This window comes from Protomyctophum parallelum, assembly GCF_964188405.1.
Source record: "Protomyctophum parallelum genome assembly, chromosome: 18".
Lineage (NCBI taxonomy): Eukaryota > Metazoa > Chordata > Actinopteri > Myctophiformes > Myctophidae > Protomyctophum > Protomyctophum parallelum.
Window position 1 is genome coordinate 42,683,245 of NC_139716.1, and position 10,183 is coordinate 42,693,427.

At 44.6% G+C, this 10,183-nt stretch overlaps 1 protein-coding gene across 4 annotated transcripts in view; it reads left to right on the forward strand.

The window, feature by feature from the left end:
* nwd2 (NACHT and WD repeat domain containing 2) overlaps positions 1-9,682 on the forward strand; it is a gene marked incomplete at its 5' end in the record, with an annotated part of 75,742 nt that extends 66,060 nt beyond the window's left edge. For all 4 annotated transcript variants that reach the window (XM_083788371.1, XM_083788370.1, XM_083788373.1 and 1 more), the window contains one exon: positions 5,569-9,682. In XM_083788371.1, the coding sequence (XP_083644497.1) occupies positions 5,569-9,468 (3,900 nt within the window). In that variant the 3' untranslated portion in view covers positions 9,469-9,682. The remainder of the gene's footprint in view (positions 1-5,568) is intronic.
* Between the last annotated feature and the right edge of the window lie 501 nt (positions 9,683-10,183).

Sequence of the window (10,183 nt, forward strand, 5' to 3'; positions counted from 1 at the left end):
AAAAAAAAACGTACATTTGACACCTTTAAATCCTTTCTTTATTTAACCTTTATATATTCAGGGAAGTCAGTGGAGAGCAGGCTCTCTTTTCCAATAACGCCCTGATTACAGTACACATGACATACAATATAAACACAAATACATTACAGGATAAGAAACAATTCAGACTGAACAAGTACAGCTAGATCTCAGATGGATCTTTAAGTATTTTAAAACGTTCAAGTGAGATCAAGTTATTCAGTTTTAAGATTGATTGTAGACAGTTCCACAAGGTTCAAGGTTCAAAGGTTCAAGGTCTTTATTAGTGTCCCAGAAGGGCAATTAGGTTTACAGCAAGAGAAGTGGTTTAACCCATTCTGACCGGGCACCCATTTTGGTGTCAGCATCATGTCATGCTTTAGCTATTTAAAAATAGCAGATCTACAAGCTCATATCGCGCCACCGAGTGGCGCGATACGAGCTTGTAGGTCTGCTATTTTTGAAAGCGACTGACATTTTTAGAATCTTATCTCAGGTCAGAATGGGTTCATCAGACCAGTGTGTGTCCGGCGGAAACCTCGTATGAATCTGATCTCAGGTCAGAAGTGGTTTAAAACATACAAACAATACAGGACAACAACGGATATGAGACACCATAGCATAAACAGAGGTCTGGGCAGAGCATCTAGTGCAGGTACAGAGTAAAAGATAAATAAAAAAGGCTACATTCAGAAAAAGTGCTAGGATATAAAGCGCCGACATAAAGAGCTTGTTTCAACATCGTCATCATCAGCAACACAGCATCATTTACGTGTTACTGGCAGCGCTGACTGCAGTAACACGTAAACTATGTTGATATGTTGTGAGGTGCATATAGTAATGAAAGGCTGTTTTACCCAATTTCTAAAATACGGTAGTTTTGGGAGCGGGTATGTTGGCCAGTTTTGGGATGTAATAGGCTGCTAGGATATGTAGGCATTTCTTTAAGTAAGGCTTTGTAGATAAAAAACAATGCAGTGCTGTTCTCGTCTCTTGGCCAGTGAAGGCCATTCAAGGCCAATGAAGGCTATTCCTCCTTTTATCTTTGAGGGCCTGGATCACGGAACATCTCTCGTTTTTCTATTACCATGTGTTGTTCCTATGCTTACTGTAAATCGCTCTGGATTAAGAGCGTCTGCTAAATGCCTAAATTGTAAATTGTAATAAACAAAAATAGCTCACTTTAGTAAGTGCTTTCCAATATAAATCTTATAGCATTATTCACTCTACTATGCATAATATAATAATGTAATATCATTATGATGACTCTAGCCTCAGGGAAGACCAACAGAAGGGGAGAGCTGCTGTGTGACAACTGTTAGCGCTCCATGCACAAACATGTGTAATTGGTTTAGTGCACAGTTAGGCTATTCATGATGGCTGCCATCCTCATCAGCTGTTAAGCACTCGAACCCCAGCAGCTATTATTCTGGGGAGAACATTAGCTAAAACAAATGAGCAGATCCACAAGCTCACAACGTGTTGCGACACGTGAGCTTGTAGATTGGATATACTTAGCAAAGAGATTTGGTGTAGTACAGACTAGAGAAGTCTTGAGGGTTTTAGTGGTTAATTAGAGATACTAGTCCTTACCCGTTCTGAATATATGAACAGCAAATTATGTTCAGTGTGGGGAATTGTTTACATATGGTCTTGGGAAGTTGGGTTGGGCACAAAAGTAGGCTAATAGAGATGGATGCATGGATATGTTGTTGGGTGTCCAAGCGATAACCCTGAACGTGTGTGTATATACTGTATATATACACCGGTGTATATATATATATATATATATATATATATATATATATATATATAGTAAATATATATAGTATATATAATATATATAATATATATATATATATATATATATAGAATATTAGTGGTCCATGACATGAAAATGTTTGAGAACCACTGCTCTAAAACAACATTAGACAATGATGTTTGACAGTCAGCAATATTGTTTCTTATTCTAGATTTATTTTCTGACTTTTTAGGATTTTCTGACTTGATCTGGCCTGTTAACATTTTCATAGACCTGGTTGCTTGTTTCCCTCTCAGTCAATGTGGCAACCCTGGTCAAAGCCGTGTTGACTGTTGTGGTTCCGTATGATAATTTAGCTTAGCACACAACAGCTAGGAGGATGCAGCAGGCTGCTGCCGTCATGTTTAACAGTATTTTGCGCAATTTATGTCCCCGAATTTATGGATATGGACTTATGGCTCCATCGCTGCCTCTTTCTTTAGTAGAAGTAGAAATTGAACGTGTTGCTGACTGTTTATCGTCCCTCTCACACGCGCGCACACACACACACACACACACACACACACACACACACACACACACACACACACACACAATATCCCGGTCACTGTGAAGGCCGTAGTACTGTAAATATGACATGAATATGAATGCAAAGTAGTGGTTGATGTGTGGACAGGATAGCTGTTGCTGTTGTGCATGGTGAGATGTGTGCAAACGGTGTAGTTTAATAGGAGAAGATGGCCAAAGGATGCAACACATACACACAGTCAGCGGCGCCAAATTGTATAGGGCACTCTTTGTTGTGTTGCGGCGGTAGCTAGAGGAAGCATGCCAGTGGGGTAACGGTGAGAACGGTGGCCTGTGATGCAGGTGTCGCTAAGGGGCGGAGGTGTGTGAGGGTGCGAGGTTAATTCACTAATAAATTCATTATTAATCATTAATGTGTCAAAAAAAAAAAAAGGGCTTCGTTAAGACCTCCATATTCATATGGTCTATGCCTGTGTGAAAAGTGGGAGTGATTGGTGCAGGAAATGAGGATATACGGCGGTGTTTCTGACATTCAGACATTCAGACATTGACTGAATTATAGTATGATATTGAGAATAGGGGATAGGGCTTTTGCTGACACTTAACTTAATGGTTTGGTTGATAATGCATTAGAATCACATTTATAATGCATTCATATAATGTTTATGAGCATATAATATGACAACTTATAACAACATTTATAATGTATTATAAGTGCTGGTCATAAATGCATTATAAGTTTCTTTGTTATAAGTTGGTATGCATTTCTTAATTTCTCCGTGACCTCGTGAGTTTCCCAGATTCAGAGCTTTGTAGCGATTGTTGACCTTTTCAGGAGCCAAAAACATATATTTTATTAAAGTGGACTGAGAATATTGGCAACCACTCATGACTGCTGGGTACTAGTATATTTGATTTGTAAATGGGTTAGTAGTAGATGTCTCTCTATGGAGCACCGAAGTCTGACGTCACTTTCAGTAGAGGGCGTCAGTCCCCAGGTTCATGTATTTTTTTAGTTGCATTGAAATCGCCATAGGAGGATTTTTAGATTGCTTCATATAAGAACTGTGTTTGAAAAATAAACATGTCACCCCGGCCGCTTCACTCATATGGATATGAAGAACCAACTGACTGAGAGAAAACGCTAATGTTACTGCTGCTGAATTAGTTAGATTTTCGCTAGAAGCAGACTGTATCATATATGAGTGACTGACTGTTGCAAACGATACAGAGACACCTCCCTGACAATAACGCCGAGACAGCTTGTTTATTTTTGGACCACAACGCTTATAGTAGACGATATTAAGATCACCCCATGTTATCCTCCATAGAGAAATTACTTCCGCGAACCAGGGGAATCGAAGGGATGAGCGAGTTACGTCAGGACTTCGGTGCTCTATGGATAAGATCATGGCCAGACCCCGAGTCTGTGCGTGTAACCCCTGAGCCCCGAGACCATCTCATGGCCCCACGAACGATAAACACATTCCGGCACAACAGCCAGAGCCAACAGCACATCCAATGTGTACACAATCTACTGTATACACAACGGCTCTTAAAAAACACTGATCATTTTGAAAATGTTCATCATTCTGTTTTGCCTTCCAGTTTCCCTTTGAAGCAGAGCATTATTTCAATGGCAAGTTGAAAGGGTCAGTGTTTGTTTGTTACAGAAAATTAAAAATAATAGTTATTATTCCGTCACAAGCTCTTGTTAATACAGTACTTCTCATTAGTTAAAACCCCAACACACACTTAACACATTGACATTGACCACGTATTAATTAATAGTTATTTTCCGGCACCGCCAGTGTTTTTCAATGTTTTTTCCTACTGTCGACCCACAGGAGGATGTAAACAAAGGCTGTCTGGAGGGGCGGAGAAACCTTTTTTTTCTTCCACCCGGAAAATAATATATAGCACACATTTCCGCCAGGAATACCTATATTCCATCTTATACCTCCCTCCATCGTTGTCTCTGTTTGGTGCATGTGTGCACATTGTTTTGGTGTTGGTGCACATGTACTGTATGAAAAGGCACAGGGCGATGGGGGGGGGGGGGAAGGCTATAATTATGCCTTATGTCACTTATGTTTGTATAGGGGCGGACAGGAAACACAAATGAGGGTGGGAGTGTAAATGACAGCGGCCCCCATATCTGTCATTGCAATAAAAAATAATAAAGTAGTTTGCAGGCAGCCGAAGGGTGGCAAGCAGCCGATCAGTCGGAAATACAAAGTAGGCAATTTTGAGAAATTGCAGAGTGGTAGTTGCCCCGACGGGGATGACTGGTCTTATTTTATTTAATTTTTGTATTATTATTATTTGAAATATAGGCCAAAGAGTGAAGTGGACTATAAAGATTGCAGGGATTGAGTTGTGCACAAGAAATAATAATGCTGTTGGGTAGAGTAGTATGCGAGATTAGCCACACAGACCGACAGACCCACAAGCACATACAGCAGCAAATGCAACAAGACCCCCAGTCCCGGCTTTCAGCCTAGCAGAGATAATGAAATAATATGTGTTCTAACATGATCTGTCACTCTTGCTCAATCTCTGACTCTCTCTCTCTCTCTCTCTGAGCAAGATTCATCAAGGCTGCCCTAAAAATGTCAAATAGCGTTTAACACCTCCCAAACTCTCAACAGGGGCCATCATGAATTCATGAAATTACAAATGTAATGACGCCAGAAGAAATATGAATTTAGACTCGTTCGTGAATTATTTTACATGATACGAAAATATATTAATATATACAATGAAATATAAATATGAATGCCATTGAGAATGTTATTTTACTCATTACAAAGTTGTATTAACCCATTCTGACCGGGCACCCATTTTGGTGTCAGCATCATGTTATGCTTTAGCTATTGAAAAATAGCAGATCTACAAGCTCATAGCGCGCCACCGAGTGGCGCGCTACGAGCTTGTAGGTCTGCTATTTTTGAAAAATCGAAGAGCGACTGACATTTTTTAGAATCTGATCTCAGGTCAGAATGGGTTCATCAGACCAGTGTGTGTCCAGTTGGAAACCTCGTATGAATCTGATCTCGGGTCAGAATGGGTTAATTAGTCATTGGTATATCTTAAGAGTTGACTTTGGCCATCTTGTTTGATTGAAGTAGTCTAGATTGAAGTAGACTACAGCATTTTAAACTCTCCTCAGTGTTTTTTCCCTCTGGATGTGAAAATGTTGTGTTGTGTTGTGTTCTACTGACTGTAACCAAACCATCTCTCTGTGTTTTGTTTTCCAGGCCTACTCATGGCTCCAGAAAGAGATGGGCCCAGAGACGGATCCAGTGGTCATTGTCCGTTTCATCGGCTCCACCCAGCACTCCAGTGACCTTCGCACTCTCTTGCAGAGCATCTGCGAACAGATTGCCATCAACTACCGCTGCCTAATCCACTTTCTGCCTACCAAGATCGAGGAGATGAGGGAGCTCCTGATCAACCTGCTCGGGGAGTCGTCCTTCCACAGGCCCCTTGTCATCGTCCTCGATTCCCTAGAGCAACTCTCGGAGACGGACGAAGCCCGCAAGCTGTGGTGGCTCCCTGGCCACCTGCCTCGGACAGTACGCATTGTGGTGTCAACCCTGCCCAACAAACACGGAATCCTCCAGAAACTAAGAAACCTCATCCACGATGAGGGACGCTACGTGGAACTAATACAGAGGGACCGCAAGATCTGCAGTCAGACTCTCAAGCAACAGCTGTTGAGCGTGAAGAGGAAGGTCACCTCTGGACAGCAGATCTACGTCAACGAGGCACTGGCCAAATGTACGCTGCCCATGTTCATCAACCTCATCTACAGAGAGGTGGTGCACTGGAGGTCCCACAAGGACGTGGACGACAGGTCCCTCTGCTCCACGGTGCACGAGAGCATCGAGCAGCTCTTCTACTCGGTGGAAAACAAACTGGGCCAGAGATTTGTGGTCAGGGCGCTGGGCTACGTCACCATGGCCAAGGCCGGCTTAACGGAAGTGGAGCTGGAGGACATTCTGTCCCTGGACAACATTGTCCTCGGTGACGTCATCGTGGCCTCGTACCTTAAGAACCCGTTGAGGATCTCTTACGACTTGGTGGCCAGGCTTAAAGAGGAGCTGGAGGGTTATCTGGTGGAGCGGCAGGTCCATAACATCACCCTGATGGTCTGGGCCAACAGGCACCTGCACCTCATTGCCCAGAAGTTGTATCTCAGCAACGAGGAGGACGTCCACCAGATGCACAGCCTCCTGGCCGAGTACTTTCTCGGCGCGTGGTCGGGAGGCAGGAAGAAGATCTTCACCTACGACAACAACCACTTCACTTCCCTCAACATATCGCACCATAAAAACCCCCACCAGCAGCAGTCCCACGAAAAAACGTCCTCTGACAAGTACTCCTATGACAGGCAGACTCCCGAGCAGCCGTGGGTGTTCCAGTGCAACCTCCTGGAGCCGGACATCTTCTTTGTCAACCACAGGAAGATGACGGAGCTGGTCTACCACCTGACGAGGAGTGGCCGCACCGATGACCTCATGTTCGGGGTCATCATGAACTTCAGCTGGCTCTATACTATGATCAAGATTGGGCAGTTTGAAAAGGCCCTGACGGACATTGACCTCGCCTACAGCTATTCCCAGGAAAAGGAGCTGAAGTTTCTGGCCACTACTCTTCGTAGCATCAAGATGAAGGTGATGAAGAACCCAGCGTCGTTGTCGGCAGAACTGCAGCAGAGGCTGCTGCCGGTTGTCATCTCCCTCCCCAAGCTCAGGCACCTCCTCCTGGAGTGTGACAAGGACGGCCCAAAGTACTGCTCCATCGTGCCTCTCCACTCCTCCATGGACGTCACCTACAGTCCAGAAAGACTTCCTCTCTGCTCAAGCTACATGCAGATTGTGGAGATCCTGCCGACACTCGCACCAAACATCGTCATAGTAGCCCTAGAAGATGGATCCGTCAGCACCTGGGATGTAGAGGGCAGACAACTCCTAAGACAGATCGACACGGCCAGGTCTGTCGTGCTGGGCATTAGGCTAACTTCTGATGAGAAGTATCTGGTAGTGGCCACGACCAAAAACACACTGCTCATCTATGATAACCACAAGTCCTGCTTGCTGTCCGAGGTTGAAATCAAGGGGTCCAAGCATGGTAGCATTGCCGGAGGAGTGGCATTCATCAATGGTTTTACCTTGTCCAGTCACCATGCCTTGGCTTGGCTTGAGGCCAGTAAAGACGTCAACGTCATCGATCTCCTCTACGGTTGGCCTCTCTACCAGTTCCACTGCTGGTACGAGGTGACCTGTGTGCAATGCTCTCCTGATGGAATGTATGCATTCTGTGGCCAGTACCTTAACACTGCGACCATCTTCCATCTAGGAAACGGGGATAAGTTGGCCACGGTAACGTCTGAGTTCTCTGGGGGCTTCGTCAAGTCCATCCTTGTGCTGGACACCATTAACCAAATGGTGATGGTTGATAATGAAGGCAGTTTGTCAGTGTGGAACACCAAAGAGATCACCAACCCAAAGCTGATGGAGGATTACGACTGTCGAGGTGATGACAGCGAAGTGGTTGGTATTGAGTTATCCGAAGACCAGCGCTCCATCCTCATTTGCAAAGCCACGAGTATTGAGGTCCTGGACACCAAAGTGTGGAAGATGGTGGAGAAGTTTAAAGCCAAACGCGCCGAGCGATTTGTGGCTGCCGTCCTCTCCAAGAATGGGCAAAGCATCGTGGCGTCCATGGAGAACACCTCCTCCATTTTTGTCTGGAGGAGGGACAGCGGACAATGCATGGCCAGCCTGATTGAGATCTCAGGCGCTATTGTGAAACTCATCAAGTCCACCCACCACAATCTGCTCCTGTCCGTGGCCAGTAGTGGAGTGCTGTCTGTGTGGGACATTGACATCATCACTGCCATGTCCAACATCGATAAAACAGGCAAGAAGATCCAGACCTTACTGTTGTCTGGACGAGAGGACTATCTTTTCACAATGGACGGTTCAGAGTCTATCCACAAGTGGAACTTCAGCACTGGCTTTATTGAGACCATCTTCAAACACGAGGGCTTGGTGGAGAACTGTGTCCTTACCTCCTCTGGGGATATCATGGTAACGTCAGATGACAAGTGTAGTCAGTACATATGGCAGACTAGCACTGGGGAAAACATCTTCCGCATCAACGGCCAGAAGATATCACAGCTCCTGATCACACACAACGATCAGTTTGTAGTGTCCCTCTGTGAGCAGAATGCCTCCAGGGTCTGGAGGCTTAACACTGGGCACAAAGTGTGCAACATTCTGGTCACCCTGCAGAATGCCCTCATCACCACCGCAAACACCTTCCTTGTCGGCGTCTCCAAAAACAAACTCCTGGCCGTTAGCCTGTGGTCAGGCAGCGTGTCCAAGAAGTTTGTCTGCGACGAGGGCATTAGCATTGTCAACTTTAAACTCATTCCTGACTGCCCAGACTGTGCCGCGTTCATCACATCCACGGAGACGGTTTTCATCTGGAGCGTGGCAGATGAGTCCGTCTGTAGGCGAGTGCAGCTGCCAGACAACTTCCTCAAAAACATGGACGACTTCCAGATCTCGCCCAATGGGAAGCTAGGAATTGTCTCTAAGGGCGATGAAAACATCAATGTCTTGGACCTCCACAGTGGGAAGCTAAGGCTCGTCCATGCCGCCGGTATCATTTGGCGGCAGAAATTGTCAAGGGATGGCCGTTACCTGGTGTACATCTGCTTCGGGAACTGTGATGAAGATGATGAGGCTGGCGTCGTGTCCAATCTGATTGTGATGCGCCTGGCAGACGGAAAGAGCATCGGCACATGCTCGCTCTACAAGACACCCACTTTCCTCTGCCTTTGTCAGCGAGCACTGAACATCATCATCGGCTTTGAGGACGGCAGCATTGGCACATACACTGTGGTGGACCGCGTGGATGCTGCCCTCAAGATTAAGATTGCCACCTCGAATAGTCGACAGATTGTCAACAACGCCTCGCAGAAGGTACGGCCTAAGTGCGGAAACCATTCCTTTAAGTCCATCGCCGACTGCGTGTGGAGGGAGTCGACCGAAGTCTTCTCCAGGGATAGCCCAATCAACGTCTCTGAATCTGGAGAAGCCGAGACCACCACCACCCCGACAAAAAAGAGCGAACTGCTGCAATGAAACTGCATGGGGTGACGTGGATGGAATGGCGGGGATAAGCAGGGGCAGTTGATTCGTGTTTACAGCCACCTGATTCAGCTGCGGACATCGGTTTATGGGCCGACCACTACAACGCTGCACTCAAGTCATGTGTTACTTACTTCCAACCTATTGTTTCTGTGTTACACAGGGAAACTGTTATACGACAGGCTAGTTTTTTATCCTCGAAGGCAAAAATAAAGTGGGAGATACATTAGTATTAGAGGTAATAGTTTGCCATTATGTGTCCTTCTGCATTTGAAGAACGGTTATTATTCAAGTGTCTATGTTGAACATTTCCAAAGCCATTCCAGTGAGCTTAACCACTCTTACTTGTAGATTATATTTATTTACATTGTGCACTTCAAGCCATATTGTTATTATTTATTTATTTTAAACTATATATATATATATATATATATATATATATATATATATATATATATATATATATGTATTTCATCAATTGGTACTGTACAGAAAGGAAGAACTATGAATATGTGTACATATCTTTTTGGCTGCTGCAATTTGTGCAACTCCTTAAAAATGTTTCCGTTGTGCTTAATGCAATCAAAATGAGTGCCTGGAATTTAAGATGTTCTTTAATGTGCAGATTACAAGATTTATGAAGATGCAGGGAATTTGTAAAAACACAATAATACGTACAGTATAGTTACACAATACTTGCATTCATGTC